Genomic DNA, 23,075 nt, shown 5'->3' on the forward strand with positions numbered 1-23,075 from the left:
TCCTTACAGAACAATAATATTCTGTAACATTCATATATCACAAGTTACTCAACCATTCTCCAATTGATGGGCATTCATTCATTTTCCAGTTTCTAGCCATTACAAACAGGGCTGCCATAAACATTTTGGCACATACAGGTCCCTTTCCCTTCTTTTGTATCTCTTTGGGGTATAAGCCCAGTAGAAACACTGCTGGATCAAAGGGTATGCACAGTTTTTTGTTTTTTTTTTTTCTATTTTAAATTTTTATTTAATAATTACTTTATATTGACAGAATCCATGCCAGGGTAATTTTTTTATAACATTATCCCTTGCACTCATTTCTGTTCCGATTTTTCCCCTCCCTCCCTCTACCCCCTCCCCTAGATGACAAGCAGTCCTATATATGTTGGATATGTTGCAGTATATCCTAGATACAATATATGTTTGCAGAACCGAACAGTTCTCTTGTTGCACAGGGAGAATTGGATTCAGAAGGTATAAATAACCCGGGAAGAAAAACAAAAATGTAGATCGTTCACATTCGTTTCCCAGTGTTCTTTCTTTGGGTGTAGCTGCTTTTGTCCGTCATTTATCAATTGAAACTCAGGTCTCTTTGTCAAAGAAATCCACTTCCATCAAAATATGTCCTCATACAATATCGTTGTTGAAGTGTATAATGATCTCCTAGTTCTGCTCATTTCACTTAGCATCAGTTCATGTAAGTCTCGCCAGTCCTCTCTGTATTCATCCTGCTGGTCATTTCTTACAGAACAATAATATTCCATAACATTCATATACCACAATTTACCCAGCCATTCTCCAATTGATGGGCATCCATTCATTTTCCAGTTTCTAGCCACTACAAATAGGGCTGCTACAAACATTTTGGCACATACAGGTCCCTTTCCCTTCTTTAGTATTTCTTTGGGATATAAGCCCAATAGAAACACTGCTGGATCAAAGGGTATGCACAGTTTGATGACTTTTGGGGCATAATTCCAGATTGCTCTCCAGAATGGCTGGATGTGTTCACAATTCCACCAACAATATATCTGTCCCTGCTTTCCCACATCCCCTCCAACATTCCTCATTATCTTTCCCTGTCATTTTAGCCAATCTGACAGGTGTGTAGTGATAGCTCAGAGTTGTCTTAATTTGCATTTCTCTGATTAATAATGATTTGGAGCATATTTTCATACGGCTATAGTTTTAATTTCTTCGTCTGAGAATTGTCTGTTCATATCCTTTGACCATTTATCAATTGGAGAATGGCTTGATTTCTTATAAATTAGAGTCAGTTCTCTATATATTTTGGAAATGAGGTCTTAGAAAGCAAACATTTTAAAATTATGTACTGTTTCAGGCACTGTCCTAAGGACTTTACATATGGTATCTCTTGTTATGATTTTGAAGTCATATGTTGACTTCATATTGCATATGAATGTAGGTAATAGCTGTGTGACTTTGGGCATATCATTTAATTACTGAAATGAGGAGGAGAAAGGTGATGCAGTTGAACACCTTACATTCAATAAGACTGTGATAGATAAGGAAAATTTTTTTGGAGGTGAGGCATTTTTAGTTCAATAGATTTCAGGCCCCAAATTTATAAAATGTCTGTCACCTCAGAGAATATAAAAAGGAATTTATGATATATGTAGCCCCTATCTCTCAGGGTTTACATGTAAGCAGTGAGGCATGAAAGGGAAAAAATCAAATATCATGGCTGAGTAGGGCATAAGACAATAAGGAATAAAAAATGAACCTCTTGTTTACAGCTCTCTTATAGCTTCAGTCCTGTGATATTTTTTTGAAAGTGATCAGTTGATGTCAAATTGATAGTTCTTAGTTCTTCCCTCAGAAGTTTGCTGGCCCTCCTGACATACCTGGGACAGCTAGAATTTTCTGTTGGACTTTCTACCCAAGTATTCTTTTTTTCCTTTACCTGTGTCACACATTTCTGTAGCCTTCTTGCCTTCTGCCAAATTGTTTTTATCTCCCTGGGAATCTTTGTACAGGGTATTTTTGTACCTTGGACTTTAAGCCAGATTCTTTATTGTCATTCCTGATAAAAGATATTTTATTATTTCTTGAAGTTGTGCATATTCTTTTGGGGCTCAAAATACCTTTCTGTTAGTGTGTTGTTAATAGACAAGGGACTTTTAGGAGGAAGGTTATATGCACAGCATGATGGAAAGTGCTCTGGATTTGGAGACAGAAAAACCAGCCAGCTTCTTAATCCTCATGAAGCAGGTGTGGATCCTAGAGTCTCTAGCTCCCAAACTGGTACTATGTCTTGTTGCTCTAGAGCTATGGTCAGGTTCAGTTAATGTTTCTGTAGCTTCTTCTATAGATGCAGTATAAATGGAATGTGAGATGAGCCTCTGAAGTATATTTTTATCCATTAACCTGGTTGTTTTATAGAAGAAAGGAGTTGTTAGCATCAAATGAAGGTGAGAAGGCAAATGGTAACAGTTAAATGATAATGGAAGCCAGTGATGACCTCTTGTATTTGAAACCAAAACTTCTTTCCTCAAAGGGAAATCTTAGAGCATAGAGGCTTGGAGGAGCCTTATTTACATTGATTGCTTTCCAAGTTGCATGGAGGGAAAATGGAGGAAGGGTTCAGAGTTGAATGTGACGTTGCCAGCAATGTGCCAGGAGTGCTGAGTAGATAGTTAAAATAGAGGAGATCTGCCTTAATAACTACTAAAGAGCAAAATATGCTAACTCTTGACTGAATGGAAAAGGGTGAGCACTGCTAGCTATGACTTAATGTCTTCTGGCTTGTTCATTGTTGCAGTCAGCAGAGAAATAATGAATAAGATTTCAACTGCCTTTGCAGGGGTCCTCAAACTACGCCCCCGCAGGCTAGATGCGGCTGCTGAGGATGATTATCCCCCTCACCCAGGGCTATGAAGTTTCTTTATTTAAAGGCCCACAAAACAAAGTTTTTGTTTTTACTATAGTCTGCCTCCAACAGTCTGAGGGACAGTGAACTGGCCCCCTATTTAAAAAGTTTGAGGACTCCTGCAGTTTAGAGGGACTGTGAGTCAGGGATCCTGGGTTCTGATCTTGACTGCCATTAATTTGCTGTGTGACTTTGTAATGCTGTGATTTATTATGTTTTTCAAATAGGCTATCTGTTCTTTCATCTCCTATCCATTTTGATTATTTTACTTATTTTATTCTGGATGATAAAAAATTGTTTTTAAAAAATTCACTTCAACCTTTGTCAGTAATTGGTTTTGGACAAGGTATTTCTAGATCAACTGCAAAATAATTTACAGGTGGTTGTTATTAAATTGTACAGTTGCACAGCCCAGAGCAACAATTTAAAAAAATCCTTTTGCAAAGGATAATAATAATTTGAATTACTTGTTAATTAGGTCACATGATTTTTAGATGGCATTTCCTTGAAATAAATTTTTGAAATTTAGCAGATGAATAGAGAATTTGAACATGCCTAGTAAGACTATTTTTTGTTTGTTTTACTGGAAATATGACATAGCTAGACTACTTCTGAGAGAAAATAATTTTCATCATAATTTTCCTTATTGAAAGTTCTGTAGAAATAATTTGCCTTGATGTAGGACTTGAAGTTTATAAAGTACATTCCTTTTAGTTACCTTTTCAGATAGCATTTTTCAGCTGAAGGGACCTCAGTTCAAGATATTTTAAATTTACAATCAGTTTATTTACAGTCACAGACTTCAGAGACTCAGAGATGGAGAGTCTTCGGGCTGTATTCTTTCCACTGTTAGCTGTGTCAAAGTAGAAAATCTTCTTGAATCAGGAGAATGTTTAAAACTTTTGGGGGGGATAGAATTTATATGAGTAATCATGTTTGATACTTTTAGACAGGTGAGGATGATTCTACATAATGTAGTTTGTATAAAATTGCTAGTATTTAATAAGGGGAACTAGGATCTATGACTTTATTGGGGTAGGGAACTTGTCTTGAGGAAATTCCCTCAACCAGTATAGGTCAGCACCTGGGGCAGGAGGATGAAGACAGTTTTGGAGAGAGAGGGAAAGAAAAGAGGAGAGGAAGAAAAAGGGAGGAAAGGAGAAAACGAGAGAATGAATAATTTGTTAAGTCCTTACTATGTGCCAGGTGCTGTGCAAAGAATAGAGAAACAAGCAAAAAGAGTATCCCCAAGGATCTGGTAGTTGAAGACTTCACAGCTGTTAAAAGGGAGACTGGGAGAAAGCACTTGCCTAGAAACCTGGGGCAAGGTTAGAAAAATATTCTGGGGCATTGTGGGTTTGAAGTGATCATGACTTTTTTGTGCTTCCTTAAAATAGAGGTTCAGGAGAGGAACTCAGCAGCTTGAGGAAACTGCTGAAGAGGAGGTCGTATTGACAGCATGAGAAAGCGGAATTAGATAGGTCACTCAGAGAGCCATAGGTTATTATGGTTTTGAAATACAAATTAAACATCACTCTCAAGTGTGCTGGAACCAGATTAAAATGTAATTGGAAAATATTTGACAAAAATACAATAAAACATAGATAATATTAAACCTTAAAACGAAGTAAGTATGGAGCCAACAGGGATGCTTCTGTGTGAATTTGTAGCTTCCTTTCTTTTTTGAGTTTAACACTACTGGCTTAGAGAGGCTATAATTTGGCAGTGGTCAACACAACCTGCATGTGTCTTTATGACTTAAAGACTAGTTCCCTATATAATAGGTTATGCTGCCTCTACTGTCTGGTTTATCAGGAGATTTTTGGAGATAACTTATCTGTATGACGAATACTCATTGGAATGGTACTTGGGTGATAATTGGCTTGAAAAGTAATGCTCATAGGATACAAGGAAAAATCATAGAAATGAATGAGACACAGACTTTACAACTACCTGAGGAGATCAGTCAATTAAAAAATAAACATTTATCGATGTACACATAATTATGTTAGTTTGTGATATTTATCACAAATAAGAATTTGAGGGTGGTAGGGGAAACTCTTTAAGTAGAGAGGATTAGGAGAGACTTTATGAAATAATTGGCAGGTTGACCTGAGCGTTAGAAAAATGAGTAAGATTTTAAAAGGCATTGATATGAGTTGGGAGGATTTTTGAGGAAGGGGAAAGCAGGATTGCCAAAGGCACAGAAGTAAGGATGTCTAACTGTGCATGAGGCCTTCTGAATAATTTTGTTTGGCCAGATTATTGGGAGATGAAGTTACCAGAGTAGGTTGAATTCAGGTTGTAGAGGGTCTTGAATATCAGATTCAGGAAGTTGAACTCCAGTAGCAAGATCAAAATAATGGGAATAGGAAGAAATAAACCAGGTTACTTGATAGTGATGTGCTGACTGGGAAAACTGATAACAAGATAACCAATTAGAAAGGGCATTATTGTAGTTCACACTAGATAGCAAAAATAAATCATGGTGATGATTAGAGCTAGCATCTTATAGCACTTTAAAGGTAGTGCTAACTAGGGTGGTAACAATGGAAATGAATTTGCAAGACTTTTTAAAGGAAGAGGCAATAGGATTTGCTTACTAGATAGGGGATTTACAAGGGGTCTGTCAGGGATGTTAGAGTTGGAAGCCATCTAAGAAGTCAGATGAATGCAATTTTAGGCGTACTAATCAGGTATAGTACAGGACTAGTAGTTGGATAGTTCTGTTGTACTCTCTTATTGTCAGTAGAAACCTTGCCATATGAGGTTCAGTTGAAATAGGGATTTTTACTCTAGACAAGGGATGGATTATTGGGAAAAGGGAGTGTCCCATGATGACTATCTTCAAGTATTTTGAAGGATCGATAATGTGAAAAAGGGATTAAGACATATATTGCACTTTGACTCATTTTCTACAGGAAGCCTTTCCTGACTCCAGTGCCATTTCTTTCTTAATTATTTCCTGTTTGTTCTGTACATAGCTAACTTTATATGTATTTGTTTTCATGTGTCTCTCCCATTCAATTTTAAGTTCATTGAGGGCAGAGACTGTCTTTGCCTCTTTGTGTGTCCCCAACACTTGATACAATATCTGACACATAGTAGGCGTTTAATAAATATTGATTGAGTGATGATAACCATATTTGAGATGGTCATCAAAGAACAGCATGAGAAAATATAGAGCATGTATATATAGAGCTAGAGAGTAGTTTAGTTTATCTGAAACACGAAGGAGAATAACAGCTATTACAATTGGTAAAGTACCAAACTGGAGGGTCGGAATGTAAGGCAAAAGAGTTTGAGCTCCATTTTCTAAATGGTAGGGAGAATGGAGATTTTTGACCAGAGGAATGACACATATGGGATTCTTGTATAAAGAAGATGAGTTTGGTTGGAATATTTAGGATGAATTAGAGTTGAGAGAGTAGAAAGAAGGAAGGACATGTAGGAAGCTATAAGAATAATTTGGGTGTGTAGAAATGAGGAACAATTCTTAGTCAAAGCAAAGGGAATAGAGATAGTGTGAAAGATGTTTAAATTTTTTTGAGTGAGGGATATTTGAAATAGAAGTTGATAACTGAACTTTCATGGGAGGAGGAAAAAGATTTAAAGGATAGCACCACATTTTTGAACTTGGTTGAAACTAGAGAAGAGGGAGAAGAGGGCTGAAGGCAGAACATTGGAAGATACCGATTTTGAGATGCCCCCCAAAACTTGAAAAGGCAGAATAGTAGGGGTGGAGGGAAAACCTAGAGAATATGACATCTTGGAAGCTAAAGATGGGTAATGTCAGCAGGGCCCAGTGCTGCAGAGAGATCAAAAAGGATAAAGACGAAAAGCAGGCCATTGAATTTGATTAATTGGTGATTTTAGAGTAGTTTTATTGAAATTGTGGAAATAGAATCCTCTATATGAAAAGTCTAAAGAAGAGTAGAAGGTAAGGATGTTGTAGCATCAAATACTGACAGCTTCTGAAAGGATACAAATAGGCAATTTTCAAAAGAAGCTATCAACAACTAATACCACCTCCATAAGAAAAGAATTGTTAGAATTGTACTTAAATTGTAACAAAACAGAAATGACATTTTTGTGCAATGTGAAACATTGAAAGTTGTTCTTGAAATTTTCTAAGTCTTTGTTTCCCAAATTATGTTCTCTGTGACTCTGATATCTTGAGTGATATGTATAGGGGTTCAGTGAAGGAAGGAAAGAAACAATTGCCTGCTATGTGCCACCCACTGTGCTGAGTGCTTTACAAGTATTGTCTCATTTGGTTCTCATAGCAATCTGAGGGAAGGGGATAAATGTTATTTCCTCCATTTTACAGTTGAGGAAACAGAGACAGGCAGAGGTTAAGTGAATTTTCCAGGGTCATATAACTAATAAATGTTGGAGATAGAATTTGAACTCATGCCTTCCAGATTTCAAATTCAGCAAATTCAAATTTGCTCTAGTTAGTCTGCCACCTAGAGATAATTTTCTTTTAAAATGTTAAATATGTAATCTTGAATATATGTATGTGTATTAATTGTAGGTAGTTTTACCAGTATGAAAATAAACCTGATTTCCTCTTTTACGTCAAAGCTTCTCCAATCCTTGTGTATACCAGCACTTAGAAGTTGTATTAAAGTATCAGTATGATAATATAGGTTGCCCCTATGGACATAGAAAACTTGGGCTATGTCAGTGAGTCAGTATTTGTTAAGTGTCTGCTGTGCCAGGCTCTGGGGTCACAGAAAGAGGCAGAAGACTATTCCTCAGTCTTCAAAAAGCTCACGATCTAATGGGGGATTCAACAAGTAAACATGTCCAAACAATGTCTACAAGAAAAAAAGGAAATATTAGGGAAAAGGTCGTAGAATTGAGAAAGGTAGGGAAAGGCTTTTTATGGACAAGTGGCAGAAATGAGAAGTTTCAAGGCTTGAGGGACAGCCAGAAAAATGCCCCAAAAACTGAAAGATAGGATGTCTTATTTGTGGCATAACCTGGAGGAAGTTAGTTATTAGAAGACCAGAAAGTTTGGGGAAGGAGTTCTAGGTTTTGAAAAGGTTTGAATGCCAGAGGACTTTGTATTTGATTCTGGAAGGAATAGGGAGCCACTGGAGATATGTAGAATGGGAGTGACATGGTCAAACCTGTGTTTTAGGGAAATCACTTTGGTGGCTGAATGGAGGATGGAATGGAGCAGAAAGAGACTTGAGGCCTCAGACCCACATGCAGCTTGTAGTTGATCCAAGATGGAGGTGATGAGGGTCAGCACCAGGATGAGGCCAGTCAGGAGGAAAGGGGTCCTACTGCAGAAGCAGAAATTGGCAGGCTTTGGTAAATAGTATATGGGGGATGGGAGAGAGGAATTCAGGCAGACTGCTAGGTTGGGAGTTCAAGGGACTGGAACCATAGTGTTACCCTCTGAAGTCATATGAAAGAAAGGAGTTGGAGAAGGTTTGAGGGAAAGATGATTTGGTTTGGGACGTGTTGAGTTGAAAGTGTCTCTTGAAAAAAATAAAAACAAAAAACCAAAAAAAAAAAAAAAACCCAAACATTAAACATAAAATAACCAAAAAAGAAAAAAAAGAAAAAAGAAAAGAAAGTGTTTCTTGTGCTGTTGTCGATGAGAGACTGGAGATGATTTGCACTTTCACTGAGCAGCACCTTGCCATTTGGTCACAAACATCTACTCCTAACTTAGTCTGATTATTAAATAGGCTAGTTTCTGACTTTGGCTTGTTCTGGGTTTGTCTCTGAACGTTGGATAGAGGATTGTCATTATATTTGCAGACTTGAATTTCTTACACTGGTATGAAGTCAGTGTCCCTGTAGGCTTTTAGGTAGATTTCAAAATCAGAGTTTGATGCAGCAGTCCATATGTATCTATGTTTTCTTGTCCTCATTCTCTGTAGTTCTGAGGAATAGTCTCAACTAAGCTGCAGTTGCTCTAGGACTTTCAAGGAAAGATCAAAGAATAGGAATTAATTGCCCCAGATTACAGTGTAGTAATCTTGACTTGTGGTTTTTTGAGCCTCAACATTGCTATACCTGGTAGGTACTCTGCTACTATTTCTTCTAGTATAGTCTTTTTCCAAATGTGAGAATCCATTGAACAATTAACTGTAATCTGCTGCAGTGTAATTTTTTGTCTATCAACCAAAAATTTTGACCCAATTGTTTGGTTTGTTTAATATATATATGGAATAAATTTACAGCATGATATGTACATTAGGTAAAAATTTCTTCAACTTTCAATAGAAGAACACCATAGTGAGGATACTAGATAAAACTTCCTGAGATAGATTTTGTTTCCTTTTAGTTTTCTGGTATATGTAGGAATCTATTACACAGCATAGTTTTATTGAATAATTCCTAGGAGCAACATCACATGCTTTTTATGAATAGGTTTCTTCTGTCAATAATGCTACAGGTGACAAGACCAGTAAATTTCTCTAACTCATCTAATGTAATGAATCAGTTAGCACAGTTATTTACTGGCTCCCACATTTGTACATTTCTAAGCGTTGGCTTACTAAATAAAATTTGAGAATAAGGAATAAAATTTTTCTCAATGCTACAGATTTAGAATTTGCCATAGATCTAGATTGAAGTAATAATAAATAATATTTAGCTATATTGCATTGTGAAGAACCATCATCTTTACCTTTCAGACATCATGGCTCTTTATAATAATAGCTAACATTTATATAGCATCCTACATATGTGCTAGACAACAGGCTAGTGCTTCACAATGTCTGTCCTTTGATATTTATCTCATTTATCATAAATTTGGGTCTGGCAAGAACTCAATTTCTCATTACCTTTTAGATTAGTAGCTGTAGAAGAAATTTTACTGATGAACTCATTGTTGCTGGAGTCAAATGAAAAATATTCTTTCACAGCCTTAGACTGCAGTTGTAGCAACAAATTTACTATATGAAAGTTCACTATCATATGAGTAGGATGAGATATTATTAGTTCTAAAATATGTTCATCAGAGAGTCTCTCAGACATCTTATCAAAGCATTCAAGCAAAGCTATATCATTATGTCAACTATACTGTTTATAACATGATAAATCCTGAAAACCTGAAAAAAAATTAAAATTAGCAAAGTAGTGGTAAATAAATGGAAATGTAATTTTTAAAACTATTAATATGTTAACCACAAGGTTTTAAAATCAATTTGACCGATTCTATTGACATTTCAAAGGAAAATGATTAATAAAGACAAGGAAATGATCCTTAGAAATGAGAGCTTTTTTTCTTATTTACAACAAAAAATGTAAAGTATTTAAGCATATATATCACTTGATGCATTAAACTAATCCTTGTAGATAGAACTATATGCTTTGTAACTTTCATCATTTGAAAAGTTAAGGACTGTTGATAACAAACTTAGAAAAAGTCATGAAGTAGGAAATGAAAATACCTAAGCTTTTTTGCATTTTAAGTATCTAAAAAAATTTATTTCAGTTGATGTATCTGATCCTTCCATTAAAATGAAAGAATGGATGGGAAAGCAAAATTCAATTTTCTATTTAAAATATTTAAAAGTAGGCATATATAGTATGAAAAAAAGCACTAACACTCTAAAACTTGAAAAGCGTTTTCTATGCAGGTGTGGGAGGAGGGTAATGTAAGATGTAAGTATTGTGATTTTCATTTTGTATCTAGCTGGATTAGAGAGCACAGGTAATGTGTCCATGATTAATGTTGGCACATCCCCTGAAAATTACCATATTTAAAAATATTTAAAAACTTTTTTTTCAATTTACATTCATTTTACATACATTGAGGTTCTTTCTACTTAATGCCTTCATAATCTTAAATGAAATAGAAAAGCATTTATTAAGTACTTACTCCTTATCAAGCACTAAAGTAAGTATTGGGAGTATATGTTAAAAATTGAGACAGTTTCTGTCTTAAGGAGCTCACATTCTAATGGGGGGAGGAATATTTAATAAAAATTGTGAAAATTTTCTGCTTATGGTGCTGAGAAAAGATTTAGGCCATGCTCTAGTTTTCTTTAAGCCTTAAGTAGGAATTGGGGGAGAGTGCTTTCTATATTCAGAGCAGTATGGTACATTTCAAGGTCAAAAGTATTCCTTTATAAGTCAATTTGGAAAATACTATTTTAGGAAGAGGGGGGGAATTCATGTTGCTAGGATATTCTGTCTTAAAGAGAATTGCTTTCCTATAACTTTTTTTTTGAGATGAGAGGAAAGACGAGTTATTTATACCTTCTGAATCCAATTCTCCCTGTGCAAAAGGAAAACTGTTCGGTTCTGCACACATATATTGTTTCTAGGATATACTATAACCTATTCAACATGTAAAGGACTGCTTGCCATCTGGGGGAGGCGGTGGAGGGAGGGAGGGGAAAAATCGGAACAGAAGTGAGTGCAAGGGATAATGCTGTAAAAAATTACCCTGGCATGGGTTCTGTCAATAAAATGTTATTTAAAGAATAATAATAAAAAAAAAAGGCAAGTGGGGCTAGTTTAAGATGAGTTTTAAAAATCAAACAGAAGAAACTTTATATTTGATTCTGAAGATCATAAGGAACCACTAAAATTTAGTGTCTAAGTGACACAGTAGATAATGTGTCAAGCCAGACTTAAGTTTCTTTACCCTATTGGTGTCAGTTCTTCCTTTGTAAAATTAACTGGAGAAGGAAATGGCAAAGCACTCTAATATCTTTTCCAAGAAAATTCCAAAATGAGCTATGAAGAGTCAAACATAACTGAAATGACTGAACAATTAAAAATAAAACCAATACAATTTATTGAATTTAAAAAAAAAAAGAGATGAGAGGGAAGAAAAGGGAGGAAATCTTGTCTTTGGATGAGTTGTAATCCATAGTAGTTAATTCAGTCTTTGTTATGGATTAGAATAGTATAGATGAATAAAATGAAAAGTTATTTACTTGTTAGAGTAGTGCTAAAATATATTTTGTTCAGTAGACTTCTGCAAAGTGAAAATCCAGAGAATGCTGCATTGTTTTTGAGCTATTGCTTCCCAGTCTGACCATGGGATGAGTAATGTATGGTTGTTGCAACATGCCCTGAAAATTACTATATTTAAAAATATTTTTACCTTTTCTCCCCAAAATTTACATTTAATTTATGTACATTGACATTGTATGTAGTACCTGAGCCAAACTTTAGTCATGGCCCAGTGGGAGTCATTTTATATAGAGGCAGTGTGAAAAGGTTCAGACATTGTTGGTTGTTGAAGAGGATTCTTATTCTGGCTTTAGAGAATTGAGTCAAGTCAGCAGTGTGGTCCATTGAAAAGAACATTAAGAAAAGTTAGGTTCAAATTAAGTATCTATCCCAGGGTAACCCTGGACAAGTAACTTTACCCCTCTGAATGATTTCCAAAGTGTCTCCTGGTTCTGAAGTTCTTATAACAAGGCTAAAGGAATCTTCACTTAAAGGAGACAGCTTGTTATAATGGAAAAAGCTATGAAGTGGTTGTAGTCTGTGGGATCTACCGATGCCATTTAACTACCTTTGTGACCTTAACAAGTGACATTGTATATTTTAGTTTTCTTATCTGTAAAATGAAAAGATTGGACTAAATATTTAATTCCTTAGTTTCTTTCTAATCCACAAATTCCATGTCTTGTATCCCCCCCCCACACACACACACTAAGTTTTTCTTTTATTTTTAGGAATATAGTGTGCACATTTTTAGTATGTTCTAGTTCAGCCCAAAAGAGATAGCAGTAATGTCTTGGATTTACATAGTAGCTATCTTGTTGAAAACTATGATATCTTAACATAGTCTTGGGAGGTTTGTGTATGTGGGAGGGAGTATTGTTCTTATTTTACAGATATAGAAATTAAGGCACGATTAAGACCAAGAAAGATAGTTTCTGCCCAAATTAAGTAATAGTCCAGGCCAGTAATCTTTAGTCTTTTAAAAATTAATCTCAATCTAAGTATTAGAAAGACTGACAGGACTCATCTAATCTACAGTATTCTCAGCAAGTAGCCATCCAATCTCTGAATGCCTCTAATGAAGGAAATTTCCTGAAACTATCCATTCTACCTTTGCATATCTCTGATTATTAGCAATTTTTTTCTTTACATCAAGTCTAAATGTATTCCTCTGTAACTTTTCCTTGTTCTTGGCCTTGCCCCCGAGACAAAAAAGAACCACTCTATTTCCTATGTTGATAGCCTTTCAAATTATTATTATTATATCTCCCTTAAATCTTCTCTTCACTTTAAACATCCCCCCTTTTCTATCAACCAGAACTCATATGGCATAATCATCAATTCTCTCATTATCTTGGTTTCTGAAGCTTCTCTAAATTTGATCCAAAATATGATGCCCAAGACTCAATACAGTGTTCCAGTTGTTTGCACTGACCAGTCTGACGCCACCATTGCCACTCATTGTATACAACTCTTAGGTCTTTGATAACATCTGTCTTTTAGCTTCCATTTCCATCAGTGAATCAGTTGCAGCTTACACTTTGAGCCTTCATGTTTTTTGCAAAGGGACTACTATCTAGTTGTACCTCCCTATCCTGGATTTTGAAGTTGATTTTTGCATTCAGTTCTATCTAGTGAGCATTTATTAAGTGCCTACTTTGTTTAAAACATTCCTTTTTGGGCAATCAAGAAGTCTTACATTCTGCTTTCCCTCTACCCTAAGCATTTATTTTCTCTCTTCCATCCTCATCATTGTACAATAATGAAAGGAAATAATCCCCAACAAGTAGACATAGTCAGGTAAAGTACATTCCTCCATCTATCATATCCACTTTCCCTGGAGGAGGGTATTCTAGTCACTCAATAAACATTTATTAAGTGCCTACCGTGAACCATGAACCAAGTACTGTGCTAAGCTGTGAAAACTGCTTTATGTCTTTTAGGGGATAGTTATGATTTATTATTCCAAATATTAAATGTTGCATAAGAATAACAGGGACACAGGAACCTTTGGTTCAAAATTAGGAATCATTTTTATACACGTGACATGTTAATGATGCTTTATATTACAGTTGTATATTCAGTGTCTTGAGTTTCTAAGCACTTAGCTTACAATATTGGCTGAGACCTGGGAGAGGAGGAAGAGATAGATAATCCATGAGCAATTCATTTGCTCCATTAGTATCCTTGTGAGACTTAATAAAAGTGAGGAAGACTATCCTCACATTAGGTGGATCTATCGAATCATATTGTGGATATCGAATCATATAGGTGGATCATATTGTGGAAAGACAATCATATAATAATGTACAAGCTTGTCCTTATCTCTATTGTTGGAGCAAATACGCACACTGTGAATTCAAGGGTTTACTATGTGCAGGCATTGTGGGATCACAAAGACAGAAGTAGTCTCTGCTGTCAGGTAGCTCATATTCTGGTGGAGTAGAAAACCTGCATGACAGTTAATTGCATGTAAGATATATGCAGGGTAAATGGGATTACTAAAGGCACTGGGAACAGAAGGGGCAGAAGAAACTGGAAAAGGCTGCTTGTAGAAGGAGAGATGTAAGCTGGTCTTAAGGCGAGCCTGGAGACAGAGATGAGAAAAGAGAACATTCCAGGCATGGGACACAACCATCAAAAAACCCAAGTTAGGAGATGGAATGTCATATAGAAGGAACAACAAGAATCCAGTTTTGCTGGTTCATAAAGTGCACGGAGTGGGGAATAAAGTATAAGAAAGTACAGTAGGTTGTAAAGAGTTAGCTTGTAAAGGGCTTTAAAAAAAGCCTACAAGATTTCCTGTTTGATCCCTGGAAATAATAGAGAAGCACTGGAATTTATTAAGTAGGGTGAAATGCAGTTGTTTTGGTTTGGAAAAACATTTAAAATTTTGTGTGTATAAGAAATATCAGATTTCATGTTAAGACCTGGGTTTGAAGATAAAATTAGATAATGGGTTCAACATGTGTATAACCATTTGTATTTGAGTGTGTATGTGTGTGTATTTCAACCTGGACCCCTGATTTAATTTATGGAGAACTTTCTATATTAAAACTTTAGTTTCCTGGGGCACTAAGAAGTGTTCTTCTTACAGAAGAACAGAAGTACTGTTGATATGTATGAGAAGCAGGATTTGAATTTAGGTGTTCCATCTCTAGTGCTGGTCCTCTCTCCTCCAGGCCAACTGCCTTTCATCTTAATCATTAGGAGGACTAAATTGCCAGGTACAAGGCAGTCTTAAAACAAGTGATTTGGAGAAGCTGTACACAGTTAAGAAATTATATAATATCTTAGGATTTCACTTTCCTTGTAAAATGGTCATAGTACTGGGGCTAAGTACCACACAGAATTATGTTCAGTTCAAGTGGACCAATCTGAACAAGATCCGACTAGCTCATGAGCCTTAAGCATGTCATCCACCCCTCTTTTCTAGGATTCAAGTTGTTCTTCTGTAAAGATTATCTAAAGACTTAAATCTCGAAGAACTCTTCTACCTTGAACATTTTGTGCTGTCTCTCCCAGTTTTGACATGATGTGTTCTGACTTTTCCTGTTCTACCATTTTATCTCCTGTTTTATAAGAAACCTTTTTTATTCTGATAGTGTATGATTCTATTTATTTAGTTCAAAAATCTTTTTTATAATTATACTTTAATATTCATTAAAATTTTTTTGAATTCTTTATTTTTGATCTTTCTCTAGCCCCTCAACCACTCATTCAGAAGGCAGGAAATGTGGTAACAAATTATACGTGTGAGGTCATGCAAAATATTTCCTTATCAGCCATGTTGCAAAAACAAAAACAAAATATAAAATAAAGTAGGTGAAAAAAGTATGCTTCATGGTGCATCAGTTCTCTCTTTGGAGGTCAATACATTTTCTTTGTGAAGCCTTTGGGATTGTCTTATATTACTTATTGTATTGATCAAAGTAGCTAAGTCTTTCATATTGATCATCATTTCAATATTGTTGTTACTGTGTGTACAGTGTTTTTCTGGTTCTACTGACTTTAGTTTGTATCAGTTCATATAAGTTTTCCCAGGTTTTTCTGAAGCTATCTTAATCATTTCTTATAGCACAATAGAGTTAAAACACTACTGTGTTTCCTTTCTAATCACAACCATATGCCATGTGTTCAGCCATTTCTAATTCTTTGCCACCACAAAAAGAGTTGCTATAAATCTTTTGTACATATAGGTCCTTTTCTGGGTTTTATTTTGTTTTTTTAATTTCTTTGGGATACAGTATTCTGGGCATAGTTCCCAGTGGTGGCACCAGTTCACAACTCCACTAGCAGCTCATGAGCACACCTATTTTTCTACATTGCCTCCAGCATTTATCATTATTCTTTTCAATCACATTAGCCAATCAGATAGATATGGGGTGTGGGGTGTTAACTCAGAGTTGTTTTAAAGTGTTCAGCAATCATCTTGTACGTAATCATCTTGAGTACACCATTGCATTGAGTGCTCTGGGAGTATTTATGTGCAGGGTAGAAGATGGGGTCCAGAGGGCAGCCCCTGGCCTGGAGAAGTGCATGCTCCTCCTGTCTGTGGGAGCGTCCCAATGTAAGGCAGCCCAGAAGTCACTAAAGATGTGGATGTAAAATATTAACCTTCTTTTCCTGCAAAGATCAGTTGGGAGGGGGCAGAAGAGGGGAAACAGCATAGATATTTTGATGCAAATCCAAGATAAGAGATTTAATGGACCTTTTTTCCCTCTCTTTTTGAATGTCAGGTTTGTGTTGGCTGTGGGCAGTGCTGTCTTCGATGCAATGTTTAATGGTGGGATGGCCACAACTTCTACAGAAATTGAACTGCCAGATGTGGAGCCTGCTGCTTTCTTAGCTTTACTCAAGTAAGCCTGTATGATTCTGCTGTGCATTCTGCTAAATGTAGAGTTAGAAAATTGTTGACAGATGTAATGTACCAAAAATCTTTTACTGAAAACAGAGTAGGGAAAAGATATTGCCTTTAAGAGTGGAACAGCAAAAAAGATGCTTAACTGGGAATCTGCTCATTTGGATTCCAACCCTGATGCTATCATTAACCCATGGTGTTATGTTCCTTGTTATCTAACCAGTCATGTCATCTCCCTAGGCCTTAGCTGCCTCATATCTACAAAATGAAGGATAGGATTAATAATTTTGAAAGTTTCTTTCAACCTTGTTATTTGAAGAATTTATGTTTCAGATGTTTAATTTCTAATAAAATACTTTGTGTTTGATTTTTTGCTGAGAATACGTGCTGGTCCACTGACAGTGGCAATTAACTATATAAGGGCTTTTGCTGATACTGAAATTGATCCTGTTGAAATAAATTGTACATTTTGTAGTGAGAAACTCATCTGTATTTAAACACTGTGAATTGCTATAGGTAAAAGTACTTTTCAGCATTGCTCCCAGATAATTAAAAAATATGCTAACTGCAGTTTTGCACTTTAATTTTGCCAGCCAGAAAGTGTTTTTTCCCCTCTTTATTTAATGTTTAATTTTGTCTTAATTATATGTAAAATAATTTTTTTAAAATTTTGAGTTCCAAATTCTCTCCTCTTTCCTTCCTTTTCTCCTCCCCTCCCCCACTTATTGAGATGGTAAGCAATTTGAAATAAGTATTCATGTGCTGTCATGTAAAATGTATTTCCATATTAGTCATGTTGTGAAAGAAAACATTCCCCAAAAACCCCAAGAAAAGTAAAAAAGTATGCTTTGATAAGCATTCAAACTCCTCCTATCAGTTCTTTCTCTGGAGGTAGATAGTTTTTTTCATCACAAGTTCTTTGAAAATTATACTGGATCATTGTATTGCTGAGAATAGCTAAATCATTTACAGTTGATCATCATACAATATTGCTGTAACTGTGTACAGTATTCTCTTAGTTCTGCTTATTTAATTTACCATCAGTTCACACAAGTCTTTCCAGGTTTTTCGAGAATATCCTGCTTGTTATTTGTTATAATATAGTAGTATTCCATCATATGCCAGTTTTTTCAACTATTCCCCAAGTTGATAGGCATTCCCTCAGTTTCTAATTTTTAGCCACCATTAAAAGAGCTGTTATAAATATTTTTGTTCATGTACATATCTAGACCTAGTAGTGTTATTATTGGGTCACAGGGTATGTATGCATAGGTTTTATTGGGCATAGTTCCAAATTGCTCTACAGAATGATTATAACTTCAACAGTACATTAGCATGTCGATTTTATAACATCCTCTTCAACATTTGTTATTTTTTCCTTTTGTCTTATTAGCCAATCTGATAGATGTGGGGTGATAATCTCACAGTTTTGATTTATATTTTTCTAATCAATAGTTATTTGGAGCATATTTTTCTATATGGCTGTAGATAGATTTCATTACTTTTCTGAAAATTGCTTATTCATATTCTTTGACTATCAACTGGGAAATGGATCTTATTTTTATAAAGACTCAGTTCTCTATATGAGAAATGAGGCTTTTTTTTTTTAAAAGAGAAATTTGCTGTAACATTTTTTCAGTTATGATTACTAACTATGTTTTTCTCCATCCTATTTTCTCCCTATTTATACTACCCTCTTTCTCCTTTTAATCCTGTTCATCCCCAAAAATGTTTTGTTTCTGTCTGCCCTGATGTGCCCTCTCTTTTGTCAGCTTCCCTTTCCCCCTTTTCTTATCTCTTTTCTCCCCTATTTTTCTGTAGATTTCTATACTCATCTGAGTAGTATATGCTACTCCTTCTTTGAGCCAATTCAGATAAGAGTCCTTACCTTCATCTTCCCTTTTACTTGGAAAGCTCTTTTGTATTTCTTTTATGTGAGATAATTTACCCCATTATACCTTTCCTTTTCCCTTATCCTAGTGTATCATTCGTTCTTCTCCTGCTTCCTGTCAATAGATACTCTTAACTGCCCTAATAATGAGAAATTTGTTAGGAGTTGCAAGTATTATCATCCCATGCAGGAAATGTGACCACTTTAATCTTAATGAATCTCATGATTATCTCTTATTCTGCTTAATTTTTTCTATTTCTCTTGACTTGTATTTGAAAGTCATATTTTTTATTTAACTCTGATCTTTTTATCCAGGAATGTTTGAGAGCCCTCTCTTTCATTGAATGTCCATTTTTTCCAACTGAAGGATTGTATTCAGTTTTGTTGGTAGTTTCTCTGCCCTTCAGAATATCATATTCCAAGCTTTCTGATCATATAATGCTAAATCTTATGTTATTCTGACTTGGCTCCATAATATTTGAATTGCTTCATTCTGACTGCTTGTGATATTTTCTTTTTGACTTGGGAGCGCCGGAATTTGGCTATAATATTCTTGGTTTTTTGTTTTTTGTTTTTTTGTTTTTCATTTTGGGATCTCTTTCAAAAGGTGATAAGTAAATTCTTTGAATTTCTATTTTATTCTCTGATTCTAGAATATCAGGGCAATTGTCCTTGACAGTTTCTTGAAAAATGATGTCTTGGCTTTTTTTTTTTGATCATGGCTTTCATATGATAATTCCTAAATTATCTCTCCTTAGTTTGTTTGTCAGATCAATTGTTTTTTCCAATGAGATGTAACATTTTCTAATTTTTTCATCTTTTTGATTTTGTTTTGTTGCTTCATGGAATTTTCTTCAATAAACTTTTATACCTTCTTTTTCATTTGACCAATTCTACATTTTAAGGAGTTCTTTTCTTTAGTGACTCTAGTGACATCTTTTCCCCTTGACTGGTTTTGCTTTTTTAAGGAGCTCTTTCTTCTCTTCAGTAAATTTTTATTCTTCCTTTACCAAGATGATGTTGACTTTTTTTTATAATTTTCTTTACCTCTCATTTCTTTTCCTAATTTTTCCTCTATCTTTCTTAACCTGCTTTTAAAAATCCTTTTTGAACTCTTCCAGGATTTTTTTGGGGATTGAGATAAAAATCACATTTTTCTTTTAGGATTTGAATGTAGCTGTTTTGATTTTGTTGTCTTCTTTTGAGTTTCAGTTTTGACTTTCCTTCTTACTGTAATAATTTTATAAGTCAGGATCGTTTTTTTTTTTTCCCTTTGATTGCTTGCTCTTTTTTTCTTGCCTATTTCTTGCCTTTTAACTTTATATTAAAGTTGGACTCTGCTTCTGAGGTAGAGAGGACACTATTCTAGATTTCAAGTTTTTTGTGCACCTAGTTCTGAGAATTTGCAAGCTTTCAGTTTTTTTTTTTTTTTTTTTTAAGTGGTATGATTTAAGGAGAAGTCTGTGTGAAGAGAGTCCATTTCTCCTGAGGCTTTAAGCTCTGGTGTACTAGTGTTCCTGCTTTTCCTAGGATTGTCATTCAAGAATACAACCCAGATCTGAGTATGATCAAAGCACAGAATCTTACTTCAGTGCTACAGGACCCCCTGTAATTTCCTCCTGATCCCTTTACCAATCCCTTTACCATTTGTGGGCTGAGAGTGCCAAAAGCTGCGTCTGCTTCAATTGATTCATTCATTCCTAGCCAGTTCAGAAAATTTTTAGAAAATACAGTCCTAGAGTATTTTTTCTTTTCTGACCCTTTTTTAAATACGAGAGAGAAATCTTTTGATTTTCTGTGAAAGAACATTCTGTGTACTGTTATTAAGTACTTGATAATGTGACTGATCCATTTCATATGTAGAGGAATAAATCCCTTCAGTCTTTTTTCCTGTACCAACTGTTTCCTTCTGAATCTTTGCCACAATTCTTAGACTTTGGGCATTTAGCATAGTGGTAATAACCATAGTTTTACTTTTACTGAAAACAAAGTTGTCTCAATTAAGGCTCTGTAGTTTTAAAAAGAGAAGAAAGTTAAATAAAGTTTACTAGCTTTGTGACCTTGAGCCTGATCCTTCATCTCTCTTTTCAATAAAGTGGGAATGATAACACTGTACTAATGCTGCTGACTTCCTGCCCTTTTTGTGATGTTCAAATAAGATCATTCTGTCCTGAGGTACCACCTCACACCTATCAGATTGGCTAATATGATAGAAAAGGATAACGATAAATATTGAAGATATGAGAAAACTGGAACACTAATGCATTATTGGTAGAGTTCTGAAGTGATCCAACCATTCTGGACTTATTTTTCCTTGCCCCATATATCCGATCAAGTTGCCAAATCTTGCTATTTCTTTTATCCTGTCTTATACATTAGACTCCCTTCTTTGTATTTATATAACCCCCATTTTAGGCCTCCATCCCTTCTTTCAGTGATTTCTTGATTATTCTTCTTGCCTAAAATCTCATCTTCTTGTCCATCTTCCACATAAGCTGCCAAAATGATTTTCCTCAAGTGGAGTTCTGATCATGTCATTTCCCTGCTAGTAAACTATAATGTCTCCTTAGTACTTCTAGGATAAAACATAAATTCTTTTGTATACCTAGCTGCATGGCCTGATTTCAGCCTGTCCTTCCAGGTTCCTCCTCATGAGTACATCTAGCCAAACTGGCTTCTCTCTTCCTTTTCTCAGAGCATATCATTTTCATTCTCTGTTGTGTCTTTCCATTGGCTGTCCCCCATGCCTAGAATGAAATTCCTCTTCACTTCCACTTCATAGACTCCCTTTCTTCTTTTGAAATGCAGCTCATGCATGAACTTCTATAAGAAGCCTTTCCTGATCCTCCTAATTGGTAACTTTTATTGTTGAATTTTCTATTTATTTGTATGTACTCTGTATTTATTCGGTATATACTTATATGTGGACTTTTTATCTTTTCCATTGAAATATAAAGTTCTTGAATAAAAGTGTTTCATTCTTAGTTTTTATATCACCAGAGTTTAGCATCATATATAGTTTAAACTATATGTTCCTTTTTTTTTTTTTAATTGAAGCTTTTTATTTACAAAACATATTCATGGCTAATTTTTTCAACATTGACCCTTGCAAAATCTTTTGTTCCAGATTTGTAAAGGACTGAAACTCTGAATAGGTGCACTTGAATCAGATAACTGAGTACTTAAGGCTAATTACTTATTGGACAACAATTCTATTAACATGTTTGGAATTTCTTTTTTCACAATTAATACTAGCTCAATGCTTGGGGTTAAGAGAATTGTAGGTAAGGATTAGGGGGTGGAGTGAGAGAGGCAAGAGAACCTCACTTGGCCTCAGGACGAGGAGGATAAAAGTGTGGAGATTCTGGACTCTAGAATCAAAGAAGGATCCTTGGCAAAATTCCTGGCAGTTTTATCCATCGCCTTTACTTCTCTCCCTAAAGATCAAGGACTTTTGCTTATCCTGACTCTGGCTGATTCTGAGGCCTCCAGGGAGTTAGCCTGAACTTCACACAAATTTTCCCTGCTCCTTCCCTAGCTGGCAGGTAAACCAATACATATTAAATATTTTAAAATACATGTTAAGTCCAATATATGTATACATATTCATGGTTATCTTACTGCACAAGAAAAATCAGATCAAGAAGGAAGAAAAAGAAAAACTGAAAAAGAAAAAATGCAAGCAAATAACAGAGAAAGTAAGAATGTTATGTTGTGATCCACACTCTGTTCCCACAGTCCTCTCTCTGCATGTAGGTGGCTCTCTTCATCACTGAACAAGTGGAACTGGCCTGAATCATCTCATTGCTAGAGACGGCCACGTCCATCAGAATTAATCATCATATAGTATTGTTGTTGAAGTGTATAATGATCTCCTGGTCCTGCTCATTTCACTCGGCATCAGTTCATGTAAGTCTCTCCAGGCCTTTCTGAAATCATCCTGTTGGTCATTTCTTACTGAACAATAATATTCCATAATATTCATATACCACAATTTGTTCAGCCATTCTTCAATTGATGGGTATCCACTCAGTGTCCAGTTTCTTGCCACTACAAAAAGGGTGTCACAAACATTTTTGCACATGTGGTCCCTTTCCCTCCTTTAAGATTCTTTGGGATATAAACCCAGTAGTAACACTGCTGGGTCAAAGGATATGGACAGTTGATAACTTTTTGAGTATAGTTCCAAATTGCTCTCCAGAATGGTTCACAGTTCCACCAACAATGTATCAGTGTCCCAGTTTTCCCCGTATCCCCTCCAACATTCGTCATTATCCTTTCCTATCATCTTGGCCAATCTGACAGGTGTATAGTGGTACCTCAGAGTCTAGAGCATATGTTCTGAACTATATTTAAGTGCTTGGTTGTTTAAAAGTTTTGCATGGAAGTCTATTCTCTTTTTCTACTTTCATCTTTCCTAGTTTGGGTATTAGGACAATGTTTGCCTTACAAAATGAATTTGGTGTATAGTCTTCTTTTTTGGTCATTAAGAA

At 35.4% G+C, this 23,075-nt stretch overlaps 1 protein-coding gene across 1 annotated transcript in view; it reads left to right on the top strand.

The window, feature by feature from the left end:
• Positions 1-23,075, top strand: part of BTBD2 (BTB domain containing 2) — a 57,638-nt gene that overhangs the window by 3,876 nt on the left and 30,687 nt on the right. Inside the window, exon 2 of the mRNA XM_051972252.1 lies at positions 16,570-16,689. Within this exon, the coding sequence (XP_051828212.1) occupies positions 16,570-16,689 (120 nt within the window). The remainder of the gene's footprint in view (positions 1-16,569; positions 16,690-23,075) is intronic.

This window comes from Antechinus flavipes, chromosome 1 (genome assembly GCF_016432865.1).
Source record: "Antechinus flavipes isolate AdamAnt ecotype Samford, QLD, Australia chromosome 1, AdamAnt_v2, whole genome shotgun sequence".
Classification (NCBI taxonomy): domain Eukaryota; kingdom Metazoa; phylum Chordata; class Mammalia; order Dasyuromorphia; family Dasyuridae; genus Antechinus; species Antechinus flavipes.